Below are 26,662 nucleotides of genomic sequence, written 5' to 3'. Positions count from 1 at the left end.
TTTTCCTTGGAGGATGTGGCTATAAGGGCTGCGGAGGAGGGGTGGGGAGGGTGGGAGGAGGAGGGGACCAGAAGGAAGGAGACCCAGGAAGGGCTGGCGACCCCTGGCCTGGGCTGGTGGCAGGAAGGCAGCTTGTCTGGGCAGCCCCCACCAAGGCTAGGGGCTCCCGTCCCGCCCTGGGCCCCAGGGCCCTCATCCCCCCCGACGACACCCACTGAGCTCAGGCTCCGCCAGCAGGCACAGCATACCAGCCAGCACACAGAACCAGGCCCAAGTGAGGACTCGCAGCCCCCAGCCCCTGCCAGGGCCAGCATCTCTAGTCTGCACCCACCACCACACTGGACCCCTCTGCCCAGCACAACCGAGCCACTAAGGGCCCCTGCACAACCCCGCTTCTTCTGGGCCCTCATTCTCCATGTACAGGGCAGGGCAAACCCCTCGGGAGGAGCAGGTGGCTGCTCCTGCCATCCCCTCCCCACACATAAAAGGCTGCACAGAGCACACGGGTAAACCAAGGCAGCACACTGGGTTAGGAGACAGGCCCCTCACCATGTGGACCCTCTACTGGGCATCAGCTCACTGGTCCCAGACTCCAGAGCACGGTCGCTGGCCCAAGCGTCTGAAACTAGCTCAGACCGAGGCAGTGGTCAAGGACTGGGATGGCAGGAGGCCCACATGGTGAGCCCCTGCGTGTGGGAGCTTGTGCAGGGGTGTAGTGGTGCATGTGCGCTGCTGAGGTGCCTGAGCACAGCAGGTGTTAGGAACTGAATTGTGTCCTCAGAGTCACATGTTGAAGGCCTGACCCCCAGTGTGGCTGTTTGGAGATGGTGCCTCTAGAGTGGGGGTGATGTTCAGATGGGGTCAGCAGGGTGGGCCCTGATCCCATAGGGCTCATCCTTCTGGGAGACCTCAGGAGAGCCCACAGAGGAGGCCACATGAGGACAAGGAGGCAGCGTCTCCACCAAGCAGAGGCCCCAGGAGAAGGCAGTCCTGCCCACACTTGATCTCAGATTCCAGCCCCCAGGACTGAGAGACAGTCATCCATGGTACTCATCAGGATGGCCCAACAGACAGCACCTGCCCTGCATCCTGGGGACAAAATATGCCTGGGAGCAAGCATGAACCTGTATCTGTAAGGGTAGGGGGGTCCATCTGCACTCCCCTAGCTCCCTGGCCAGGCGGGGCCAGCAGGATGGCTGTGTCCCCTCTGGTGGCCAAGCCTGCCCCACTCTAAACCCACCCTGGGCTGAGGGTGTCTCTACAGCACCCACAGGGCAGCAAAGACTGGGACGACCCACTGGATGGTCCCACGGAGCCCTTGGCATCCTCGGACACGGACCTGGCAGTTCCAGGGCAGGTGGGGAGGCCATGCGCAGGACCACTGTGGTGTGTAAAAGGGGAAGAACACATACACACACACACACACATGTGCACACACAGGCACATACATGTGCACGCGTCCTCTCTTACACGCACTCTCTCCGATATCACTGGGTGCTCTGGGGGCAGGGGAGGCTACACAGTGTCACTTTTGTTACCTTCCAAATCATAATCTTGAGATGAAATTAAGCATTCAACAGTTAATTTAAAAAGTGTGAGGCAGAGGGCCTCCTCGGGGAGGGCAGCCTCCCGTGGGCAGAGGTAGAGGCTGGAAATCCCCTTCCCCGAGGACAGGTGAGAAAGCTCCGTCCCGGCCCACCTGGGGAATTCCTCCCGGGCTGTGCTGGCAAGGCCGCCACACAGGCCATGGCCCAACAGCCACCTGCCCACTGGAGAGCGGCTCCTTGGAGCCAGGGGAGGCTGAGATATCCCAGGCACCCCAACTAGGGGGCAGAGAGAGGCAGGCTCCACCAGCGGCCAAAGGGCCACACAGGGAGGGGGTCGAGGGTCGAGGGTCAGGCAGCCTGGTGCGTGGGCATGTGCGCCCCCCTCCACAGATGCTGAGAAACATCTATTTTTTTAAACTGACAAACGTGGCCTCTGAGGTTGAGCTAACTTGGGAGTCGGGCAGGCTGTGCTCTGCTCTAGGGTGCCTCTCCTCCTCTGGGGCCACCTGCTGGGTGGTCCCCACTGCCTGAGGCCCTGCACACTGGGCCCACATGACTGGGCATCTGTCCACTGTGACCCACGCAGCACAGATGGCCAACTGCATGTCATGCGCATGCTCACCCTCCACCCTGGGGTCCCAGCTGACCCCCCGGCACAGCCCACACTTCTGCTGAGCATCACACATCTGCTTGCTGCTGGCTCAGCCATGTGGGCCTGGCTGCGGGGACCCCTTCCCACCACGTACTCTCGTCCTCTCTGAAGTCTTTCCTCTTGTTTGCCTGGAAACCAGCACAGGTGTCACTGCGCCTCTGTTCCTCTGCAACGGCCCCACCCCACGCTGCTCGGAAGCAGGTCCCTGTGGCAAGGGCGGGTCACAGGGGCAGCTCAAGGAAGCCCCTCTGCCCACTTGGCTGGAGCCCCCACCCGAACAGGGCCCTCTAAGGCTCAAGCAGACCCACTGTCTGGGTGAGCTATCCACTAAGGTGCCACAAAACCACAGCTCAGGGCTCCTGAGGGGATGACCAACATGGAGGTGGGGAGGGTCGAGGCAGGGACTCAAGGCAGCAGCTGGGAGGCACGTGGGGTCAGAGACCCTCAGTTAAACCCCTCACAGCTCAGTGCCCTCTGTCCCCACATGCCAGACGAACACTGGGCACACTGACCCCCACAAAGGACCTGGGAAAGCAAGCATGAGAAATTCAGGCCTGGCGGGACCCAGGCTCTTGGGCCCCCAGCCCCAGCGCAGGCTCCGTGAGACTCCGGCCCCCTGACGGCTCTGCTGCATCCCCCACAGCCAACCCAGGACCTCTGTGTTCTCCCCCCAGCCCCTGCTCTCAGGGTTTGTCCTCAGACCTTCCTCCTCTCCACCCCAGCTCCTCCCAGGGGGTCTCACCCAGGTTCCAGGCTCCTGATTTTGAATCCGTAGCCCAGACCCTCAGCATCCTGTGAGAGCCCTTTCCCACGTAACTGTGGGCCTCCCCATCACTAAACACATCCGGGGCCTGGTCCTTCCCGCACCTGCCCTGGCAGGAGCCTGACCAAACCCTCTGTTCTCACCAAACCACCCACCTCAAAAGCAGTAAGTGGAAGCCACCTAGCCACAAACATTCAAAATCATTTTATGGGATTTTTTTTTTTCAACAAAAAAATGAAGCTAGGAGAAAAAAGCAACTGTAATTTAAAGTACATTAATGAGATTCTCGTCACAAGCGTTTGTGTTTTCAGAGACTAAACATTGTGGCGGCCCCTCCCCAGCACCCCGGGAAGGGGCAGGCACCCCCCAGAGGCCGGCCAAGAGCTCTCAGCAGAGCTCATTCTAATACTATGATCACTTCTTGGTCTTCAAGGAAACGGCAGGAACTGCGTTACTCCCCACAGATATGGTGAGGCTGCAGCGCCTTGATGCAGTCAGTTCTCAGAAGTGACCTGCACAGTCCTGTGGGACTCCATGCATGGAGGGTGGCCAGCCCACAACTGCACCTCGGGGATTTGGGCCCGTTCAAGCACATCTTCAGTAAGCCTGGAGCCACAGCTGTCGGGGCCACAGGAAGGGGGGCTTTTAGGAGGCACCAGGGGGCCGAGGTGTGCAGGGCAGGTGGCAGGTGGGGTGGGCTCAGAACTCCTCGTGCACATTCCGGGCATAGTCCATCAGTTTGCTGCCTGTGAAGAACTCGCTGTACTTGAGGACCTCCTCAGGCTCTAGGTGGTGGTTCTGGTTCTCATCGGCGATGGCAATCATCTGCTTGGCCTCGTTTAGGGCATTATACTCGTTCATGGGGTCCATGTAGTCCTACAATGGTTCCAAGCACAGGGCCACTGCAGACCCTGGCTGCCACGGCCCTGCCCAGCTGCCCACGCCCCGAGTGTCCTCTTCACTACAGCGCCGCAGGTCCACACTCAGTGACGGGCCTGAGAGCCCCCAGGACAGACACCCCGCCCCACTGGATGCTCCCTCAGGGAACCAGCATCAGGGCCTGACCTCTGACCCTAAAACCAGCACAGAGAGCCGCTCCTTATGCAAAACACCCCACTGGCTGACAGTATAGAAGCAGCAAGGACAGATGAGCATGTTCTGGAAGGCAGACACCAGGCTGGAAGTGGCTCAGGGCCAGGCAGCCTTCACCTGTGTGGGCACCCAAGACTTACCACCTCCACCTTTGTCAGGACACCTAACAGAAGGGAAGGGTTAGGGATAGGGAGGAGGGAAGCCCTGCCTTGAGTGGCCACCAGGGACCTGTCCACAGATCTATATGATACCCGGACACAGGCACAGACACGGACTCAACCAGCTGCGCCCGCCAGCTATCAACAGGGATCAGAGAATTCTGGCGTAAAGTGAATGAGTCATCCAGCAACGGGGAAAAACAAGCCCACACAGCACCTACACGACACCGGCGAAAACACTTCAGGGGAAGATGGTGGATTCCAACACCGTCTGTGGCCCCCAGCGCCCCAGCATCCAGCCAGCTGCCCATTGGGGAGCGGCTCCTTCTTGTCAAGAGGGGCCAAGACATCCCAAGCACCTTGACCTGGGGGCAGGTATAGTACCTGACTGGGCTGCCTGCTTTTCTGCTCAAATCTCATCTGAACAACAGAGGTGACCACACTGGCAGGTGGATCCCCTCCCCCACACACAGGGAGCCCACCCCAGGTGCCCCCACAACCAACACTGCCTTCTCATCACCATAGCCCCTGCCTCGGGCACACCTGGAAGCCTGGGGACTTGGGCCCCACCTTGGGGGCGGGAGATGCCCCCACAAGCGCCTGCGCTCACCTCCAGTTCCGCCATGGTCACGATCCCGTCATGGTTGGCGTCAATCAATTCCTCAAACTCTTTTTTTCGGTCTCTGACCCAACTGTCATCAATGTCCTGGCCCTGCTGATTCTCTACTGTGCCCACGGGCAGAGAGATGAACTCAGGCAGTGAGAGCTGCTTGTCACCGTCCTGGTCTGTGGGATAGGGGAGGGGATGCTTGGACCTCAAGTGGGCATGGGACCACCCAGGCCCATCTAGGGGAAATCAACCAAACAGGTTCACTGCCAAATGTTCCATGTGTTAAATTTTAGCCTAAAGCAAAACACCTGACCCGCTCAGGAGCCTAGCGGAGGCCAGATGGTGCAGGACAAGGCCTGACCATCCCTTACCGCTGTGTAGCCACACAGCCTCCAAACCCCCAGGGCCACCGCTGCCAGGACGACTGGCTGCAGGTGTACCACGGACCCTGCCATCCAGCCCAGCCACCAGCAGGGAGGTGCCAACACCCTCAGCCTCACCACCCCCTCAGGATGGGCCACAGGCCAGGCCTCACCCAGGTCCCGGACAATCTCTTTGACCATGAACTTGAGCATGCCACGGCTGTGCTCAGGGTGCAGAAACGACAGGAATTCATCCTCCGTCAGAAGCAGGTCTGAAGGGGGGTTGTCCGCCTGATACCAGCGATCCTTCAGGTTCTCTAGGACTTCCTGTGCTGGGAAAGGCCGACCTGTGAGGACCCAGCACCCAGGACACCTGCACGCACCTGAGCAGCTCTGAGATGTGCTGCCTGGATGGGCAAGGCTGGCCCAGGACACAGTGGTGCATGAGGCCAGGGGCTCAGCACCCCAAGGAGAGCTCAGCCCTCAGGAGGCACACAGTGCAGAGCCCCCCAGACAGACACAAACCCTCCCAAGATGCAGACACAGATCCCACGAGGTACAGATGCAGAGGCTCATGACACAAACCCCCCAAATATGGGTGCTGACCCCCCAACACACACCCCCAACACACACAGGCACAGACGCCCCCCCTGCAGGCCCCACCCTCAGCTACTGCTGCTGCTGTTTGCTCCTCGGGAGAAATGGAAAGCAGGATGTAGGCGGACCCGCCCCCGCCACGCACCCACAGGAACAAAGCGCGACCTTATTCCCTTCTATCTCTTTCACGTGCGCGTATACGGTGGGTAGGGCTCTGGAGGAAAACCCAGCTTCCAGGTATGACTCAAGTATCCCCCACAGCCTCTCACCACAGTCCCCCTTCTCCCTCCGTGGGAGGCCTAGAGCCCAGCCTGAAGCTCCACAGGCTCCATAACTGTCCCAGTCTTCCAAGAGAGCGGCGTAGGCCAGGCAAGCAGGAAGAGTTCGGGCGTGGAGGCCCTCACTGCCATCACCAAGAGCCAGGCCAGGGCTGCATCCCACACAGCACCCGTCATCTCAAGCCCCAGCACCTTCTATGACAGAAGATCCCGTGGTGACCTACTTTTAATGGCAAATACACCTGAAGAAAGGTGGGAGTGACGACATGTTCTCGCCTGCTCTGCGTTGGGACAAGACGCGTGGGGACGGGTACAGAGTCTGTGAGTAGCTGTAACCCCTCAAGGACCTCACCATGAGGTCACTGGGGATTTAAGGGGTGCTGAACCCAACACCACAGCAGAGGTCAGACACACAAGCAGCAATGCCAGCAGTGCCAGAGGCTGGAGGGAGGCCTGGCACTGACCTGGGCAGGCCCCCATGTGTGGTACCTGGGGACAGCAGCCCCCCAAGCCCACGTGCATGTGCCAAGCATCCCTGAGGAGACACGCTGCCACATGGGAACTCTTGAGCCTACCTCTCAGCCCCGACCTGTGCTCCCTGGCATCCCACACACTCAACACTGCTCCTCACTTCTGATGTCCCTCACCTGCTCATCCCCTCCAAACTAAAGAAGGGACACGTGCTGAAATGAAAGCATTGATAGGCAGGCTTAGGCAGCAGAGCCCATGTCCCTGAAGGACAGGTCCTGACCCCAGACACACCTGAGGGAAAGGCGTTGCAGATAGACCAGATCCCAAGAGCAGGCGGGACAGGGGGCCGGCTCCCTGCACCCCAGTAGCCACCAGACGCTGGTGTCAAATCGCCAACACCGGCAGGAGGACAGAGCCCTCTCCTCCCCCAGGACCCCTAGAGGCCTCTACCCTCTTCAGGGGACAGTGGAACCCCAGGACAAACCATGGAAACAAAACAGAAACAGACATGAAAAAGACAAACTACCATTTCAAAAAAAAAATAATCGGGATCCCTGGGTGGCGCAGTGGTTTAGCGCCTGCCTTTGGCCCAGGGCGCGATCCTGGAGACCCGGGATCGAGTCCCACGTCGGGCTCCCGGTGCATGGAGCTTGCTTCTCCCTCTGCCTATGTCTCTGCCTCTCTCTCTCTCTCTCTCTCTCTGTGACTATCATAAATAAATAAAAATTAAAAAAAAATAATCACATCCAAGGTACATGCTTTAAAAAGAACAGAAATGAAATTCTGGATGGCGCCCCAGGAATGGGGAAAGGCCAGCCAGTGTCCAAGGGTGTCCAGGAGCCTCCGTGCTGCTCAGGAAAAGGATCTGGTGCTGCTTAACCTGAGGCTCTTCTAAGTTACATATGCACCATGGTCAGATGAAGCAGGAAAAACAAACGTATGAGACACATGGACAGGGTGCCTGTAACAGGCAGCCCCCACGGGACAGCCCAAAAGCTGGGGGCTCAGACACAAACAGAAAAGGGAACTACAGACCAGTGTGTCTCATGCAAACATGCCCCACAAAAGATCAGCAAATTAAACCCAAAAACATGTAAGAAGAATTATAGACCATGACCAAATGGGACTCATCCCAGGTACACAAGGCCAGTACCATTTCAACATCTGGAAATCAATTACCGTGATCATCACATCAACAGCTGAAGAAGAAAACTTGTATGATCAGATCAACAGACAGAAAAAATGACACAAAATCCAACAGCCATTCATGATCCAAACTCTCAGCAAACTAGGAACAGAGGAGGATTTTCTCCAGCAAAGAACACCTACAGAAAACCTGCAGCTCACACCAGTTTAATGGGGAGAAACTTAACACTTCCTCTGAGATCAGAAAAAGGAAAAGGTGCCCCATCACCAATGCTCTCTAGCATGGTCCTGAAGTCCCAGGAAATATGGTAAGAGGAGGAGGCAGGAGGTATACAGATTGGGAAGAAGGAAACAAACTGTGTTCGCTGATGTCACTGTCACCTGTAGAGAAATCTGAGAGAACTAACTAAAGTCCTAAAACCACTAAGCAATCATAGCAAGACCGCAGGACAGAGATTAGCACAAAAAGGCCAGTCACTTCCCTGCTTGCCAGCAAGGAAGGCAAAGAATCAGGTGAAGGATGAACAGGGAAAATACAAACAGAAAGAAGGCATGACTGCCACCCAACAGAGGACAGAGGGGTCTGGGCCCCTAACCACAAACACTGGCACAGACAAGAGTGCCCACAGTCCCCCTGAAGACCCAGCAGCAGGGGACAGCCACAGCCCAGGGGCCGCAGCAGCAGCCCTCACAGAGCGAGGGGGCAGGGGGCGGGCACATGACAAACAGGGACCAATTCATGGGTGCAAACATGCTGCAGAGAAACTTTCAAACACACATCACCAAGAGAAGACACGATAGGACAAGGTGGGATGCTGACTCACTGCGTGGAGGAAGAACAGGACGCAACAGGCAACACGCCAAAACTCGGCAGGGGCCCCAAACGGGATGCAGTGAGGGCTGTGAGGATCCTCCCCCCACCATCACGGACCCTGTCCTGGCCCACAGACCTCCCCAGCAAAAACCTATGGGAGGCCGCCTGCTGCCCCCATGGCCTACCCGGCTAGAGGCCTCCCTCTAGGCATGCCACAGGGCCCAGGCACTCACTCTCCTCGTCGACTTTCAGCTCCTCCCCATTCTTTATCTTCTCCGCAATTTCTCGCTCATTGTGGCCTTTGCTCACCAAAAACTTCACCTTATACTCGTCCCATGACACATGCCCTAGAAGATAAGACCGATCCAAAATGGACAGTTTTGGGAAGAGGTATGTGATTGTTTGCAGACATCTGCCAGTATCCCCAGGCTGCAGGCAAGTACAGAAGCACTGAAGTGGCCACAGCACACCCCAAAGCCAGGCCCATGCCCCACACCCCCATCCTCGCCTGCAGGGGATGCATGAGCCAGGGGTCTGTCTTGGGGCCAGCACAATCGAACACTACGGCCTCACCTCCTCTGCCCCTACACACTGCCCTCCCCTGGCAGCCTCCAGCCCGTGGAGTCAGGGTGAGGTCACCATACCATCGCCATCGGGGTCCACAGCGTGGAAGTGCACCTTGCTCTCCTCGATGGCCTCCTGGAAGTGCTCTGCAGTTTTCTCCATGATCCAGTGCTGCATCTCCTTGGCGCTTATCTTCCGGTCAGTATTCACATCAACCCTGTGGCCAGACAAGCAACATCAGACGAGGTCTCCAGAACCCGGGACCAAAGGATGGCCAGCGGGACTCCACTGCCATGAACAGGGACACATTCTACCCAACAGTGACGCCAGAAGTGTCAGGGGACACTGGGGGTGGCAGGGAAGACTGGTGGTCTACTCTGTAGCAGCAGATCAGCATCACTTCCCCAGTAGTCTGGGGGCCACCGGGGGAGGACAGACTCGGCCCTTGCTCAAGACAGGTGGCATTGCCAACCCAAATCTACACACCCAGACACATGGGACCAGAGCTATGAAGCCAGAGCAGAGTCATGTTCCATATGTGGGTACAGATGGCTAAATGGAGAAGCAAATACAGATGCAAGTGTGCATATACGTGTGTGCATGCATCAGCACACACTCAGTGTATGAACTGGCTCATACACACGTGTGCACACTAGTATGTGTGTGCATGTGTTAACACACCTATGTTCACACACATCATCTAGCCCTGCCCACCAGGAGGGCCCCAGGAAGCGAACCCAGCAGTAATGCACAGAACCAGTGCCCAGATCTGGGCAATAAAAGAAGCCAGGGCTCCCTGGAGAGTTGCCCCTGGAGCACCTGGTAGTGCCAGCAAGTAAGGAAGTGCCCCAAAACAAACAAATGGAAGGCCTCCCCACCTCCAAGTGGGAATGATGCGAGTGGCAGACCAGCGCAGTACTGGATCCTACCCAAAGTGTACAAGAAATGTCCAGGAGTCCCGGCTGACAGAAGGAAACGAGTGATAAGTCAACGTACGGGGAGACAGAAATGCTCCCCACAGAAATCCAAGTCATACGGTGGCTCCCCTCCCCACCCCGCTGGAGGGCAACTGTCTCACTGAGTGGCTCCCAAAGAAGACAGGAGGGACAGGGAGACACTTGACAGACACCACCTGGACCAGGTGACCAGGCCAACGTGTCCTGAACTATCCTACAGATGCCAACTACCCACTAACGGGATTTGACAAGAGGGCCACCTCACCTCTGGGGTGTTCTTTCCCAAACCCCAACCCCACTCTCAGCACCAGAAAGCACAGCAAATAAACCCCAAATGAGGGACCCCACACCTGTGCAGTCCTCCCCAAAACTGTCAAGGTCATGAAAGAGTAAGAGAGAGACACCACCACATCCCAGAGGGGACAGAGGACCCGTGACACTCAGCGTCCCTGTCCCCTGAATGGACAGGGATGATGGGGAAGAGTGGAACCTGAAGGCAGGAATAGCCCTGCTGATTCTTAGTTTTGACAAATGCACTGTGGTTACCTAAAGGTCAGTATAAGGGAGAACTGGCTGTCTTTGCCACTTTTCTGTAAATCTAATATTATTCCAAGATAAAAGTCTTATTTAAGAAATATTGTGGTGGGGTGCCTGAGTGGATCAGTCAATTAAGCACTCGATTCCTGATTTCGGCTTAGGTCATGATTTCAGGGTCGTGGGATCGAGCGCCATGTCAGGCTCTGTGCTCAGTGGGGAGATTCTCTCCCCCACTTCCCCTCATCACCCCCAAATGCATATGTGCAGGTGTCTGTGTTCTCTCTTTTTCTAATAAATAAAATTTTTTTTTAATGTTGTGACAGGGGACCCCTGGATGGCTCAGCGGTTTGGCACCTGGCTTCAACCCAGGGTGTGGCCCTGGAGACCCGGGATCGAGTCCCGCGTCAGGCTCCCTGCATGGAGCCTGCTTCTCCCTCTGCCTGTGTCTCTGCCTCTCTCTCTCTCTCTGTGTCTCCAATGAATGAATGAATGAATGAATGAATGAATGAATAAATGTTGTAACAGGATTACATTCATCAAAACCAGGTCCTTGAGACCACGTATAACTCGGGCAGAGTGCCAGTGAGGCAGCAGCTGACAAAAAGCCAGACGCCACAGTCTTGGGCCATGCAGCCTCTTGAAGCAGGAGTGGCCATAGATGGAAGTCAGTGTGGAAACCACAGTGGCAAGTGGTGGTGAGTAGAGTGAGGTGCTCCCCACCTGTAACCCCGCAAAATAAGTGATGCATAACAAAAATACCTCCTGTGGACAGCCACAGCCACACACCTCAGAAAGACTGAAAAGCAAGCAGCTTGCAAGGCAACCCCCATCTTCCCGCTGGCAACACGGCTTACTGGTCCCGTTTTCTCCACTTCCAGGGGATGTGTTCTTAGCATTGCTACCCCTCTGAGCAAGCGCGCACCTCTCCACCTGCAGGGCCCCTCGTGACTCCGTGCAGAGGGCAGCAGGTGCCCAGGAAGAAGAGGCCCAGGTGAGGTCTGGCATTAAGCCTGCTCCCTGCCTGCGCACAGACATCTGCACACCTGGACCTCAGAGCCCTGACAGGTGTGAGATACAGGTGGGGCTCCAGACACACCCCCAGCCCCCACAGTCCCAGGCTCATTGCTGAATTTTTGGCTCCCTGCTCTGTGCTCCGTCATGATAGCCAGCTATGTTCCAACCAGGTAAAGAACGAACCTTCAACACTGAAAACATAAGCACGGCAGGAAAACGCCTGCCTCCCGACTGCACCCCCTGCCCCAGTGTCAGGCGCCTGCTCCTGGCGCAGAGTCTCTGGGCAGTATCCCACCCTCTTTGGATTCTGCCCCATTGCCGTCACCTGTCCAAGAGGCCCTGCCTGGTCTCTCGAGGCCCGGCCCTCTCATGGCCCCTTCCTCCCAGAGCCCTGGGCCCCCCAACACACAAAAGTGCCAAGGGCTCTAAGGCCCAGAAGCAGCTCGGAGAGAACATGCTGTTGGCTCAACAGCTGAGTTTGAGTCTGTCTGATGGGAAGATGTTCTAACGGACACGATATTCACAGGTTTGAGGTTCCACAGGTATCTTGGGATCCAGGGTGAAGCCACCCTCTCCCAAGGAAGCCCAGGGCAGGTCTGGGTAGATGTCCTTGCCCAGTGTTTTTAGCCCAAAGGCTACCTGCGGGCACACAGCTGGCCCGTGGCCCAGTGAGTGGTGCAGACCACCCTCGGCACGCTGCCGGAAGGTGGCTCCCAGTGTGGGGAGGGATGCTCCCAACAGAGTCCTGGGGAGAGGCCAGGGACCTCGACGTTAGCCAGCCAAATCATGAACAGATTACCCAGTCTGGTGGTCCAGCGCCCACCTGTCTCCCACTCGGTCTCGGCCAGCCCACCATCCACAGACCTTCCAGCCGCCCTCAGCTGGTGGGATCCACCTCTCTCGCCAATACCTATCCAGGGAAACCCCATCAGGGCATCGTGGAGACACAGAACAAGCACTGCAATCTCGCTGCCTTGTGTGGGTTTGCCTCCATCTGACAAAGAAGGAGCCACCTGCTACCTGGTGGCTTGGTCCCTAGTTTTCCTCTGCTCACAGAAAACAGAAGACTTCACTCCAGATGAGAGTAAAACCTGGATGCTAGACGAGGCTTTAGCACATTTCATCAAGGGCAGAGACACCAGTTCCTCCAACTCAGCCCCAGAGGGGGCTGTCCAAGGAAGCATCAACCCTTTCCCCCTAGAGCCTCCTAGTTGCTCCTTTCTCCTGACCTCTGAACCCCACAGGCCCTGGTCTGGCCATGGTCCTCTTTCCAGATCTCTCACCTGGTGCCCAGACTTGGCCGAGGACACACTCACACTTGCTGGATGCTCCTCCTCAACTCCACTCGGTAACTGGTATACCCGACATCTCTGCTCTACTTGTAGGAGCCTTGCACTCGCCCCACCCTCTCTTACCTCCACCTGCAGCTGCTTAGTCCTCTCCCACCTACCCAGTGGTAAAACCCACCACACCCCTCAGCACACCCCAGCCTCTCCCAAGTTACTGCACTACCCACTCAGCCCTGCTGCCCTCCTATCTGTTCTCCACCTCATTTCACCCTACCCTAGAAATAAACAGCACCCAGCATATGCCGAGACTTTGTTCTCCCCACACCAAGGAAGCAGGGCTCTCAATGCTCCCTTCCATAGATGAGGACGCTGAGGCTGACAGGCTCAGGGAACAGAGTCCAGGTCCAACTACCAAGGGCCTCCTCCCAGGCTCATGCCCTGGCCATGAAGCCCCTCTACTCTCTTGGAGGCTCCAAAGCCACCAGGCCCTGTGCCCTCTGGACGTGTGTCCCCAGCCTGTGTGACACCTGTGTACACTCAGAGGGGCTCCTCTCAGTCTCCTTCCTGGAACCGAGAGCCATGAATCCTGGGTCCTGGAATGTGCCTGGACCACCAGTCACCAATACCCTGAGAGCCTGGGCCCCAACAGGCCTATGCTGGGCAGGGAGTCTCCTAAGGCTCAGGCCCCCTGAGATCTGTGGGCCCTGCCCAGCCCCAGCACATGGCTTGTGTGAGCTGTGGCCACAGGCCACAGGTGCCTACTTAGAAAAGATGACCATCAGCCTGTGTGAGCTGTGGCCCAGGCCCAGGTGCCTACTTAGAAAAGATAACCATCAGCTTCCGCCTGCTCCTCCGTGGCTCTGCATCCTCCTCAAACCCGTCCATGTCCTTCCCCAGGAAGACCTCCTGGTGGAAGTCCTTGTTGAGGTGTCCATCCATCTCCAGCTTCACCCCATTCAGGTGATCCGGGGGTAGGATCTCAGGCTCGTCCTTGGTGCCTGCTCTCTCCCGAGCAGATGAGTGGTTGGCAGGCCGGGCAGACACATCCATCAAAAGGATGACCCCCAAGAGCCATAGGCAGTGAGGAGCCAGGCCGCAGAGGGGAGCCTGCCTGAATGCCATGGCCACCCAGGTCCGGACTGTGAGATGGCCTGCAAGTGCGGCCAGGAGCTGGGGAGAGAGGAACAGGACAGGTCATTAGTGAGGCCTGGGTCACAACCTTCCCACCACCCCAGGTACTGTGAAAGGCCAACAGCCCACAGCTACCAGACCCTGGCATGCAATTAAAAGTCCACAAAGAGGACATGGCCAACGTTCAATGGAGCATCAGCAAATATTTCACTAAAGCAGCGCTTACTTTACAACACGATATAGAAATTCTTGGTTTATGGATCTATACTAGACATACTACTTTTCCATTTTCCAAATATGCTGGAGAAGCATCTTATCTCTCTCTCTTACTCAGATCTAAGTTGCCCCACCTCAAGGGCCACTCAGCACCACTAAACCTACCCCTTTTCAATGCCCACAGCGGCTATTCCCAAAACAGTGTTTCTCCATCCCTTCTGGTATTGAGACTGACTCCAGAGTCATGGTAACCCACTCTCCAAATCCCAACTCAGCATTTGTGAGCTCTGTCCCTTTGGCTCAGTCACCTGACCTCCCCAGCCTCGGTTTCTACCATGAAACAGGAAGCCCCCTACCCTAGTCTGAGGCACTGTGAGGACAGGGCCTGGTGCCAGCAAATGCCCAAACCACCCATCAGGGCACCAGCCCCTCCCTACCTTCCCATCTCAATGACCTGCAGGTGTGCACACACATACGCAGCAAGTACACAATTGTACACAAACACGAGCATACACACACACACACACAGCCCTGCTCGTGTTCACACAGGAACAAGAAGACAGGAAGTCTGTCATCCTCGGTATGCCTGGACCTGGCAATGAGGAATCAAGGCCACTCTTCCGTCTACTTCCCCACAGTAAGGATCCCAGGGCCACAAGTACTCATGCCCAGCACTTGGCCATCCCAGCCTCCTCCCATACCTGGCTCCTTCCACTTACCTGCTTTCCCTTCCAGGCTCCTCCAGATTCCCTTCTGGAATGACCTAGAACTCCCTTCTGGCTGGCGCCAGAACATGGCCCAGCTGCCTGCTCAGCGTCTAGCTCAGCTTCTCACAGACCTTCACACTCCACACTTCCCAAAAGAACAGCAGTTCCTTCTGGCCCTTTACTTAACCTGTCCTCATAGTCTGTCCACCTGGCAAACACCTGGTGGTCCCCTCAGGCACAGCTGAGGCCCTGCCCTCCTCTGGCAGTCTTTGCAGGGAGGAGCAGCAAAGGGAAGCCCAGTAGCGCCCAGGGCCCAGGGCTGCTGGCCCTGGAGGCACCCACAGCAGGCCAGGGTGCCACCTGCAGCCAAGTTGGGGCATGGCAGGAAGCACAGGACCTTCTACCTGGCCAAGCAGATGTCTATGCTGGCCAGCAGCACAGCCACCACAGCACAGCCTGAGGGCACACTGTGCAGGACACAAGCTCCACTGGCTGGTACGGCAACACGAGCAGATGCCACCACTTGCTTACTTGATGCTTCCTTTCAAATGTTCCTACTCCTGAATGGCACTATCCACCTGTCAGCTGACACCTTTATACGCTAGTCCTGTCAACCTGAGCACCACCTGGGCCCCACTCTCTGAACTTGTCTCATTCCTGGTCTGGGGGGCCTGCAATGTCTTCAGAAGCACGCAGGCTGGCCGGCTGCCCCAGGGTGTTCTCTGTGACAGGACTGCCCCTGAGTCACATCCACTGGAGCGCCACACCTCCTGCCCCTCACCATCCAAGCAGCAGTCACGCTGTCCACACAGCTGAACGAACATGTACAGGGGTTTCTACCACAGTGCACACACATGTTCCTGAAAATATCCGTGTTCTGCAGAAGCGCACAATAAAAAACACAGGGCCTGTGGGAACAACATGGGGTATGTGTCTCAAGACCAGCAGAGCCCTACATAAACAGACCCTAAGGAACCCAGTAAGTGGTGTTCACCCACTGTACCTCGCCCACTCGCTGTGGGCGAGGCACCCACAGCTCCAACCAGCAGCTTAGGGCCTGGGGGATTATGCTGAGTGGAGACGCCACTGGGGCCCAGGAGGACATGCAGCCTGTCACAAGCCTGCGGTCACTAGGGTCCAGTACTGGCCTTCCTTTCCTGCTCCTGCCTGCCAGAAAAGTGCTGTTCACACCAAGATAACCGCCCCTGACATTAATACAGCCCTCTCTGAACAGTGGACATAAAAACACGCATCGGGTCCAGGCAGACTGTACTTTGCTCCCGGAAAGAACAAACTCGATTCCTTCCTTATCTTCAAGGGCAGAACACTAGTTCTGCAGATAAAACAACCTCGAAATAACCAAACGGATATCAGGAGGCCAAGTGAGACTTTATCTTCTCCCTTCAGAGGTTCCTTAGCAGGAAAGTAGCAGCGTGGCTGAGGATGCCATCAGGTGCTGGGTTCCTCACCCTCTGCCGGCCCTGCACTCCTGACCCTCAGGCCCCCACCCCCGACCCCGACACCTGACCCGGACCCCCGACACCTGACCCCCACCCGGACCCCCTGATCCCGACACCCCAAGGCTGGGATTTCAAAGCGCAGGGAATCCCCATCCTCTAGAAGCGACGTGAATAGGGAAGGCAACACCCCCCAGGGCTCCCAGCTTCGGCGGACGCGACATTTCTCGGCCGCCCTGGGGTGTCCGTTCCGGCGAACCTCAATCTCTCGCGGTTAAAAGCGCAAACGCTTCACCTAAACGCCCCGTCACAGGTCTCGGGAGTCGCGTAGAGAAGGTCGGTAACAACTGACACTGGCCGACCCGGAAGCCAGGGTCTTCACACGCACAATTTCAAATCTTCACCAAGTCCCACCAGTTAGGGCAGCGAGGTCGCCTGGCCGGTAAACACCGGGGTCCCCCCGGCTCCCTTGCCGACCGGTCATCGTCAGCTTGTTTCCCGGAGGCAGCCGTCGCTGAGGGCAGAGATGACATGAGCCCAGGATCCAGCGGCCCGAGGGTGCGTCCGCAGGCCTCCCGCCGCCCCCTCCCCGCCCCGGGGCCCTCACTCACCGACCTCCCTTCCCTCGCTCAGGATCCACCGAGCGGGACTCGAGCGCCCGTGACGCCTCTAACCGGACTCGCCTAGGCCGCGGCCATCTTTCTTCCGGGAAGAGGCGGACCAAGAACGGCGCGCGTGGGCACTACCCCAGCGCGACGATGCTGGTGCCGCCATCTTTTCTCCGGGCGGAAGTGACCGCGCGGCCCCTCCCAGGGGCAACCAACGAGCTGGGTGCGCGTGCCCACGTGACGGGCGGGCACGTGACCGGCAGCGCCGGGCCCTTCGCCTCCGCCGCCGGTGGAAGCGGCCTGGGCGCCGGCTTCGGGTCCTCCGGGGCGCCTCGCGCGCGCGCGCGCCCGCCATGAAGCTGCTGCGGCGCGCGTGGCGGCACCGGACAGCGCTGGGCCTGGGTGGCCTGGCGCTCTGCGGCGCCGGGCTGCTCTACTTGGCCCGCTGCGCCGCCGACGGCCCCCGCCCGCCGCCCGGCCGCAGCCCCCCGTCCGCCGGGCCCGCGCGCGCCACCGCCTTCCTGGCGGTGCTGGTGGCCAGCGCGCCCCGGGCGGCGGAGCGGCGCAGCGTGGTCCGCGGCACGTGGCTGGCGGCGGGGCGGCGCGGCGGCCCGGGCGACGTGTGGGCGCGCTTCGCGGTGGGCACGGGCGGCCTGGGCGCCGAGGAGCGCCGGGCCCTGGAGCGCGAGCAGGCACGGCACGGGGACCTGCTGCTGCTGCCGGCGCTGCGCGACGCCTACGAGAACCTCACGGCCAAGGTGCTGGCCATGCTGGCCTGGCTGGACGAGCACGTGGCCTTCGAGTTCGTTCTCAAGGCCGACGACGATTCGTTCGCGCGGCTGGACGCGCTGCTGGCCGAGCTGCGAGCCCGCGAGCCCGCGCGTCGCCGCCGCCTCTACTGGGGCTTCTTCTCGGGCCGCGGCCGCGTGAAGCCCGGAGGCCGCTGGCGTGAAGCCGCCTGGCAGCTCTGTGACTACTACCTGCCCTACGCGCTGGGCGGCGGCTACGTGCTCTCGGCCGACCTGGTGCACTACCTGCGCCTCAGCCGGGAGTACCTGCGCGCCTGGCACAGCGAGGACGTGTCCCTGGGCGCCTGGCTGGCGCCGGTGGACGTCCAGCGCGAGCACGACCCGCGCTTTGACACTGAGTACAAGTCCCGCGGCTGCAGCAACCAGTACCTGGTGACGCACAAGCAGAGCCTGGAGGACATGCTGGAGAAGCACCAGATGCTGACACGCGAGGGCCGCCTGTGCAAGCAGGAGGTGCAGCTGCGCCTCTCATATGTGTACGACTGGTCCGCGCCTCCGTCGCAGTGCTGCCAGAGGAAGGAGGGCATCCCCTGAGCCGCCCAGCACCCGGCGCTGGAGGGAGGCCGGGACAGATGCCTCAGGCGGGGTTCTGGGCGGCAGCTGCCGAGGGGGCCTCCCACCGGCCCTACAGGTTCCCGATGGTCACCCAGGATGAGTCCAGCCCTTCGGGGGACGGGGTGTATTTGGCGACCGGTGGGGTTTTCAGGCAGATGCTGAGTGGCAGTGGACAGCGTGTAGGGCCCGGCTCCAGTGGGTGCCTGGGGCTGTGCATCCCAGTGGTCACTATAGGGCTTGCCAGGGCAGCACATAAAATCTAGGGAGAGATGTCTTGTCCCTGGAGTTCAGCCAGCATGGGCCTACACTGGGAAGATGCCCACCTCTGAGTGTGAGGGCAGGCAGAGGTGGCTGCAGCCCCTCCCGGGTCTGGGCGTGTGCTGCCTTCTCCCAGGGTAGAGGAAGGCAGCCAGAGGCTGGAGCCTCCAGGCACTTGCAGAGCCTGACCCCAAAGAAAGAATCCAGACTTGTTCGGGGGTGGGCACTAGGTCACAGCCTGCATCCTGCATTGACCGTCCATCTAGGAGGTCGCCACATTGGAGCTGTGGCTGCAGGGAACTGATCTTCCGGCCCTTGCATGCTGCGACTTGACTGTGTTGTGTTCCAGTGGCTTTTATCAAAATCACCGTAGATTTATTGGGTTAGGTTACCTTCTTTTATGTTCCACGTTGGTGTCATTTGTCGCGTGGTAATCCAAGAGTTAACCGTGTGTGATGTTAATTAGCTTCAATGGTATTTTGGTCTGTGTTGCTTTAGGGTGAATTCGTGATAAATGTAATTCAGTGCTAGCCTGTGATTTATAAATACTGTAAATTTGTGTAGATAAGAGATTAAGTTAGGAATGTGGACCTCAGTATTTTTTAAATTATTTAAGGGAAGACTTTTCTATCAGAACTTGGACTTTGTGGATTAATCTGTTTTTACAGCTTGAGTCGTAGACCTGTTGCTGCCTGTGTGTTTAAATGTGGAAGAATTCTAAAACTGTCCATTTCTCTTCCCAGTTTACACAAAAGTCAGTCCTATTGTCTCTTTCTGAAAAGACTTTCCTTTTAAGGCTTCCTCACGGCCATGCAGGGGCAAGTATTTCTCACACACGCATCTGTTATTGTAGACTCTGGGCTCAAGTTCCAGGAATCTGAACCCTTGGAAGCATCGGTGAGGTTTCCCACGTTCTGTCTTAAGAAAACAGGCTCTGCCAACTGGCGCATCCCTTTGGAGACAGCACTCTCCCTGCCGATCTTCTCTCATACCCTAACAGATCCCAGAAGATCAGTTTCTTTTTTCCCCATTAAATGTGAAAAGTGAGTGTTGTGGTCATCACAAAAGTAAAATAAACAGACTCCAGCACAGCCGTGAGCCCTTTTCTCAGTCCTGCAGTGTTCGATGCTAACGCACGTTCTTATTCTGGAACCTGGCTTGGGTTTGCTGTCCAGGTCACCCGGCCATGCCACCAGCATCTGCAGTCCTTCGGGGCAGTGCAGTCTGGGGGTGCAAATCTCTGACTTGCCTTTTTTCACTGCCATTCTTTTGTGTTCTTAGGCCATGGATTTTTTTATTTTTATTTTTTAAAAGATTTACTTATTTATTTATGACAGACATAGAGAAAGAGACAGAGACACAGGCAGAGGGAGAAGCAGGCTCCATGCCGGGATCCCGACTCAGGACTCGATCCCAGGACTCCAGGACTATGCCCTGGGCGAAAGGCAGGCGCTAAACCACCGAGCCGCCCAGGGATCCCCTAGGCCATGGATTTTAAAAGCAGATGTCTTGTTCTGCTTGCACCACCATGACAAAACCCCACAGACAAGGCTCACAGTTCCTCACAGTTCTGGAGACTAGCAGTCAGATCAGAGTGCTAGCTAGCAAGGTGCAGTTCTGGGGAGGGTCCTCTTCCTGCTGTGCAGGTAGCCACTTTCTCGCCATGTCCTTAGGATGAGAGAGAGCCAGAGCAAGCTTTCTGGTGTCTTAACAAGGACACTAATCCCAGCAGAGGGCCCACCCTCATGACCTCAGCCAACACCAGCTCCAGTCACTATTACATTGGGGGTTAAAGCTTTAGTCTAAATTTTGGGGGACACAGTCCAAGCAGAAGGTTTGGGTGATTTTTGTTTAAAGGTAGAAGAATATCCAGAATTTGAAGTCTTGGGCTAGAAGGAAGGGGGGATGGTCTTGTGGTCGCAATTCTCCTGCTATTAGAAGGTAGAGCTGGGCCAGAGAGGTCCCATGACCCATGGGACCCCATCATGTCCTGTGATGTGACAAAATTCTAATTATAAGGTGACTGTGAGCCTTCTGATTGGCTGCCTCGAGGCAGGTCTGACTGCCCCATAAACACATTGTTTACAAGGCAAGGATTCATGAGAGGGTCCAGGTTTGGAGACACTGGTGAGCAGAAGGGGACCCTGCCAACTGAACAACAGGTTCTCAAGGAATGCTGAGAACAGTGGGACACCTGGACGTCTGTCTGAACCTTTGGATGGTTGAAGGGGATGGCATGTGTACATCTCCATCTTTCAAACAAGGAGACTGCTGGCATAGACCAGACAGCTTCTGGAGCCTGGGTTCCAATGACAGAGCCAGTTCTGAGCCGAAGACTGGACCTCGAGACCCCTGCCCAGCATCTGCGGTCCTGCTGTAGCTTCTGGGTTTCTCCAGAGTGGACCCCATAGAAAGTATGGCACCAATGTCCAAGACCTCCTCATAAAAAATCTAGGCATGTCTCTTTGGAGGAGGGGGTCCTGGAGCTTTAGCACTCAGTTGAATCACATGGAAATGCTAATGTGCATTCCCATTCACAAAAATGGGAACTTTGTATTGTTCAACCTAAGTCATTAAATTTCCAAACAGAACAGACCAGGCAGTGGGCTGACTGCATATCATCAGCACATTGTGATATCAGTGTTCAGACTACATGGAGCTGACAGCCAGTGGCCCCTTCCTACAGTGACCCTCCGCTGTCACCTTATCTGTTGTCACGGGGCCTTCGGATAGAGCCTGCCCTCCTGCGGTCCAACTGGTGGACTTTCCAGGTCAGGGTGCCCCTCCCCATCCACTGAGGCACCCCACTTGAGCTCCACACCATCTGGACATGTGTGCCCTGTGGACCAGAGGCTGAGCCAAGGTTCTCTGTGAGCCCAGCACTGTCCAGGAGGTGGGGATTTAGACCACCGAACGGGTTTTTATGGGGGATTTAGGATGCAGGACGGCTTGACTCTGCTCCCAGCCAAGCCAGTATCCTTCTCTTAGTTGCCATCAGAGCCCACTGACAGGGCATTGAGGCCAGACAGGGCAGGGGGGCATCCAGAACCCCCTCAGGTGGTGTGCCCCTCCTCGTGCAGGGTTCTGGTCCTGCCCCTCCCTCCCTCAAGACCAACATGGAGAGCAGGTGTCTGGAGAGAGAACATGGGCCGTCAGAGGACCAGGATCACGTGCTGGCGCCTGCATTCAGCCCTGGCTACAGCCCCTTCACATTCCCGAGAACGGAGGAAAAGACGGGACCTAGACCCTGAGTGCTGTGGCCAAGGTCCCATGGCTAGAAAATGGGAGAAACTGGAGAAACATTGGCAGTAACAGGATGAATCTATGAAGATTTGTCAAGAAAGAAAAGCCCATCCCAAAAGATTGCCTACCGGGTACTTCCATTTCCAGTGACATTCTTGGATGGTCACGGTTATAGACATGGAGGACAGATGAGCACTGCCAGGGGTCAAGGAGGGGAGGTGGGAGGGAGACAGAGGTGGCTCTCCTGGGGGTGGAACTGCCCGGCATCTGGCTTGAATATCAACATCCTGCTTGTGATATTGTCCAGTAGTTTTACAAGACTCTACCTTAAGGAGAGACAGGGTGAAGGGCACAGCAGCTCCCTGTATTATTTGTCACGAGTACATTGCATTTGCAATCATCTCAACATTTAAAATTTAATACAGAAATATATATTACATCACTAATTCTAATACAAAAGAGAGGAATGTGAGACCCAAGAGACTCTGGAGGAGGCAGTGCCCTCTTGGGTGGATGGCCACCAGGAAGGGACTGCAGTCATGTGGGGGAGAGAAGCATGGCTCCCAGAGATGAGCCATGAGCTGTGTGGCCAATGGGAGTTGGTGCTGTAACCCACCATCTGCCCTGTTTCCCTGCATCTCAGCCAAGAGCCCCCATCCCCTCTCCTGCCCCCTCATACCCCCCAAAAGCCTGGGCCCACCTGGTGTGGCAGAGTTGGTAATAGCTGGGAAGGATAGGGGACATGGGAGGGATTGATGGGGACGAGGGCTGCAGTGTGGGGGGCCCACCCTGGACCCACACCTGTTGGAGGGGACCACGTAGCAACAGAGCTACAGGATTATGGTTGAGCCCTGGACCCGCACAGCTCCGGGTCCCTACCAGCCCCTGGCCCTCCCAGCTGCATGCACGTCACAGACCCCTGATCTCTGGGTGTCCACATCCGAGCTGGGAGGGCTGGGTCACAACAAGGATGGCCAGTGCCCTCCCAGCCCCCGCCTGACCTGGGCACCTTGGTCCCCATGGTGAGACCATTGCCTCTCGCTGTCAGGAGCCAAGGGAGCATATGGCTATTGGCCACAGATAGGCCCACTCAGGACCTCAGAGGAATCGGAGAGAACCCCACGTTCCACGGCCCTGGCCAGCAGGTCGCGCAGTGAAGTCCGAATTACCGCCCACTTGCTCCCTGGTGCTTGCACTCAGGTCCCAGAGGCTTGAAGAGAGGCTTGGCTTGTTTTCGCTCCTGCTAAGTATGCTCTGTTGTTATGCCTCTGTCCTGCCCTGAGTCCAGGGAGCAGGCACCATGACCTGGCCTCTTGAGGGGCCACAGTCCAGGCCCTGTGGGTCTCCTTGTTCCTAAGACCCGATGGTCCTCCAACTCTCGGTCCTGCCCAGGGGTTGCCCCTTCCAGCCCCCACCCAAGGGACCTTCCCCACAGCCTCCCTCGGTAACTAAAATCATCCCTCCACTTGTCCCCTGGCCTCTATGGGCACCCACTGCCCCTTCCTTGGGGCCAGGGTGGGCTTACTGCCAGCCTGGGCCACCCCAGTCCTCCTCCTCCCCACACACACCTGCTCCCACTCATTCCCAACACTCCTCCATTCCAGACCCATTCCCAGTCTCCCCAGCCCCCATGCCTCCTGTGGATGAGGCAATTGGCTCCCTATCCCTCCCATTCCCCCTTTCAGGAGCCCCAACGCTACCCCTCATGGCCACACTGCAGCCAGGTGACCCTACCCCCTGCACTGACCACTTCAATGATGACTGTCCTCTGCTGGGACACCTTCAGGAGTGCCAGGAGCTGCCACCCCTTCCGGCCTTACTGTGGGGTCCCACTAGAGGTTGTGCAGTGGGTGGGGTTGCCTCAGGAGTGGTAGCAGGTGAGGGGATGGAGGAGACGGACAGCCTCAGGCCTTCGGTGCATCTGCAATGACATGGAGGCTCCGGTACCCTGCTCTGCCCAGGGGCCAATGGGCATCTGTGCAGTGCAGCTGCTCCCAGCTCCAGGCCTCCCCGCACCCCAGAGGGGCTCAGAACAGGACATGGAAAGTGAGGAAAATGTACGAGGCTAGGACAGGGCACCAGGGCCAGGGGATTCTGTTCTGGGAGGTCCCAGGGATTGGGATGCCAGCCTCAGCTGCCCAAGTCAGAAGACGGGACAGAGGTGTGGCCCCCAATCTGAGCTCCCACAGGTGCCCAGGGGTCCATCCAGCCCCATCCAACTGGTGGGGTCCTGGAGAGAGTACCAAGCCTCAGAGGGGGAATCAGCCTCTGCAGAAGCCCAGAGTGGGGCTGGCGTGGCTCCTGCCCCTTTCCCCTCAACACAGACTTGAAGGCTACACCTGGCTGCCTTGGGAGTAGGGGTGTGTGTGGAGGGTGACCCAGGAAGTGATGAGGGTCAAGAGTCTCTACAGAGGGGTGTCCACTTGAGCGTAGAAATGAAAGCCACCCCAGAGCACACCCCCACCCTAGGAAGGGGACATGGTAGCTGGATGGGCAGCCAGAACCAGAATCCGGGAGGACTGGGCAGGTGGTTTTGGTGGGGGAAGCCAAAAGCAGCAGCAGCAGCTTGGCTGGCCCCTCAGCAGGGCCCTCCCACACTCCTGTGGCCACCTGCCAACGTGGTGCCCCATTGTCCCCTGGCCCCAGGTCCCTGCACTTCCCTTGCGCATGGCCCCAGAGCCCCTCCCGCTGGGCAGCAGGCTCCATCAAGCAGAGCTCATCTGGTTGTGGCGCTGGGTGATGCTCAAGGCTAGGGAGGAGCCAGGGCCCCAGAGTGGCCTGAACAGGACACTGCTCTGTCCACTGGATGGAGCTGGACCATGGGCTGCTCCATCCTCCAGAGTAAACATCACAGGCAGTGGCCAGAACTCTGCAAGGACACTCACCCAGATCCCGCCTCCCACTGACCCATGGCCTGACCCAGCCTGGTGACCCGAGGAGAAGGAAATCCAAGCCCTGCCCCCTCCCCTCCTCCCAGGAATCTGAGGATGTCAATGGCCCAGCCCCCAAGAGGCCCCTGCACCCTGACACAGGCGCCCACTTGATCTTGCAAAGAGAGTGATGGATGGTTGGCCAGAACCAGACTGAAGCCCAAAACAGCACGTCACCGTGTCAGGCCCTCCAGCCACATACCTAGAGAGGCCCCCACCCTGTCCCTCTGGTCCCAGGGGAGGGATCAGACAACCCCCCAGTAAAGGCCTGGTAGTGCCCCCGGGGTCTGGACTGGTGTATTCTGCTCTGAGGGACCCCTGTGGCCAGGGCCCCCCGCATGGTTGGCAGGGGTCCAGGCCTATGGCAAGGGGCTGGGCAGCAGGCAAGGGGCTCCTCTGGAGATGCTTTACTTAAGTAATGGAGTTTTGTTTGGCCCTCTGACACCCTTCCTGTTCACTCCTGTTCTCGCTGCCACCCCCACACATACCCAGCTTCCAACTGAGCAGCCTGGAAGGGCCGCAAGAGCAGGTGGGAGTCCCTCCTACCCTCGAAGCCGCCCCAGGTGTGTGTGTGTGACATGCCGGCTGTTGCAAAACTGAAGTTATCACACCAGAGGAACCCATGAGTCATTGCCCCGAAGCAGGGGCTGCACCCCAAACCCTCCCAAACAAAGGCCTTTTGTCCCCAAGCAGCCCCCCACCCCCCGCCAGCCCCAGGCCAGACCCGCCTGTGCACACCATCAGACTCGCAAGAGAGCAGACTTACTGGTGGCAGCAGCAGGCACAGGCTTGGGTCAGGTGTGTGTTCTCGACACCCAGACATGCTGCCGTGACCCAGCTGCAGGGTCTGGGCCCTGGGACACCCTGGGATGCTGAAGGCCTCAGCTCGGGTCAGCTCAGGTGCCCCAAGCTAGAGCCCCAGTACCTGGCTGACCTGGGGTAGGACCCTGAAGGCATGGAGAACTCAGAGCCCAGAGGGTACACTGGCCAAGACCAATCAGTGAGCAAGACCCCAGGTATGCAGCACCCCGCACCCCTTCCCCAGTCCCAGTCAGATCAGTGCTCTGTGTGCAGAAAAGCGACCTCAGGGGAGTTAAGGCTCCCTGCTGCCCCCCCGTGAGCTTCTGCCCCAGGATGGTGTACTGGGAGCTTCTCCTTGGGGGTGAGGAACTCAGAGTTCCAGCCACCAGGTCCTGGACACCTGCCCTGTGTTTGCTCCCAAGGATCCTGGCAATTCTTGCTAAACAAAGAAAGTCCTGGTCCCAGGGCAGAGACAGAGGAGACACAGAGACTCACCCCATGCATGTCACACAGAGACACTCAGGGACACTGCAACCCCACCACTCCAGGTCAGAGACACTGTCACAGCCACCAGGACAACGGGTCGGTACAAGGAGCCTGGGTACATGCAGACCCAAGAAGAGAAATACACAGGCTTCCAGGCCAAGTCTCAGTCCCTGGCCCAGGTCACAGGAGTCAGGATGTCTGGTGTGCAGGGAGGAACCTGACTGGGGATAGGGAGCCGGCCCCAGAACAGCCCCCTTACCAGCCCTAGGCCCACACTGAGGGAGCAAAGTCAGACCCAGAGCTGGGCCCTGGCCACAAAAGGCCAGCCCGCCTGGCCACAGGCTATCATCCACATGTCTTGCAGGTACCCCAGGGCCCAGGCCGGGGAGGGATGGGCTTCTGCAAGCTTCACCCCTGCGCTGTCCCATTCCTCAGCCCCACAGAGAGTCATGGGAAGAGGGGACAGGCAACCTTCCCGCTCACAGCCAGGAGCCCCCACTCTGCCCCTCTAGGTTCGTGCCATGCACCTGGGGTGTGGCCTGGCTCCTAAGCTAGTGGTTGCTCCTGGACCCCCACGGAGGACTTTCTATCTGTCCTGACACCCACATTCC

The 26,662-nt window shown here is 57.9% G+C and overlaps 2 protein-coding genes across 5 annotated transcripts; one reads left to right on the top strand and one right to left on the bottom strand.

Moving 5' to 3' along the window:
- Nucleotides 1-3,151: 3,151 nt before the first annotated feature.
- SDF4 (stromal cell derived factor 4) lies at nucleotides 3,152-17,132 on the bottom strand. Of its 4 annotated transcripts, none has more exons than XM_077891711.1 (8): nucleotides 16,973-17,123; nucleotides 16,657-16,875; nucleotides 13,668-14,020; nucleotides 9,135-9,271; nucleotides 8,724-8,837; nucleotides 5,358-5,516; nucleotides 4,823-4,998; nucleotides 3,152-3,838 (listed from the first exon to the last, which is right to left on the bottom strand). In XM_077891711.1, exons 3-8 carry the CDS (start codon nucleotides 13,970-13,972, stop codon nucleotides 3,662-3,664), a joined length of 1,068 nt encoding a protein of 355 aa, XP_077747837.1. In that variant the 5' UTR covers nucleotides 13,973-14,020; nucleotides 16,657-16,875; nucleotides 16,973-17,123; the 3' UTR covers nucleotides 3,152-3,661. The 4 variants fall into 4 exon arrangements, with proteins under 4 accessions (XP_077747837.1, XP_077747839.1, XP_077747836.1 ...); XM_077891713.1 differs by having other exon boundaries at nucleotides 16,977-17,118; XM_077891710.1 differs by lacking the exon at nucleotides 16,657-16,875 and having other exon boundaries at nucleotides 16,973-17,132.
- A 114-nt stretch (nucleotides 17,133-17,246) lies between these two features.
- Nucleotides 17,247-21,186, top strand: B3GALT6 (beta-1,3-galactosyltransferase 6). The gene has a single exon (XM_077891714.1). The coding sequence runs from the start codon at nucleotides 17,323-17,325 to the stop codon at nucleotides 18,310-18,312; it is 990 nt and encodes a 329-aa protein (XP_077747840.1). The 5' UTR covers nucleotides 17,247-17,322; the 3' UTR covers nucleotides 18,313-21,186.
- The last annotated feature ends 5,476 nt before the right edge of the window (nucleotides 21,187-26,662 follow it).

The sequence above is a fragment of the Canis aureus genome, chromosome 3 (assembly GCF_053574225.1).
Source record: "Canis aureus isolate CA01 chromosome 3, VMU_Caureus_v.1.0, whole genome shotgun sequence".
Classification (NCBI taxonomy): domain Eukaryota; kingdom Metazoa; phylum Chordata; class Mammalia; order Carnivora; family Canidae; genus Canis; species Canis aureus.
Note: the sequence above shows the minus strand (reverse complement) of the source record. Positions and strands in the feature narration are given on the sequence as shown.

Bases quoted from the DNA above. Each gene is read 5' to 3' on its own strand.
- SDF4 (XM_077891710.1), bottom strand. From the start codon at position 13,972: ATGGCATTCAGGCAGGCTCCCCTCTGCGGCCTGGCTCCTCACTGCCTA. The intron at 9,272-13,667 runs GTAGGCACCTGG...GTCTGGCCACAG, and splicing joins CTGATGGTTATCTTTTCTAA to GGTTGATGTGAATACTGACC. The intron at 5,517-8,723 runs GTGAGTGCCTGG...GGCCTTTCCCAG, and splicing joins GCTGAAAGTCGACGAGGAGA to CACAGGAAGTCCTAGAGAAC.
- B3GALT6 (XM_077891714.1), top strand. From the start codon at position 17,323: ATGAAGCTGCTGCGGCGCGCGTGGCGGCACCGGACAGCGCTGGGCCTG.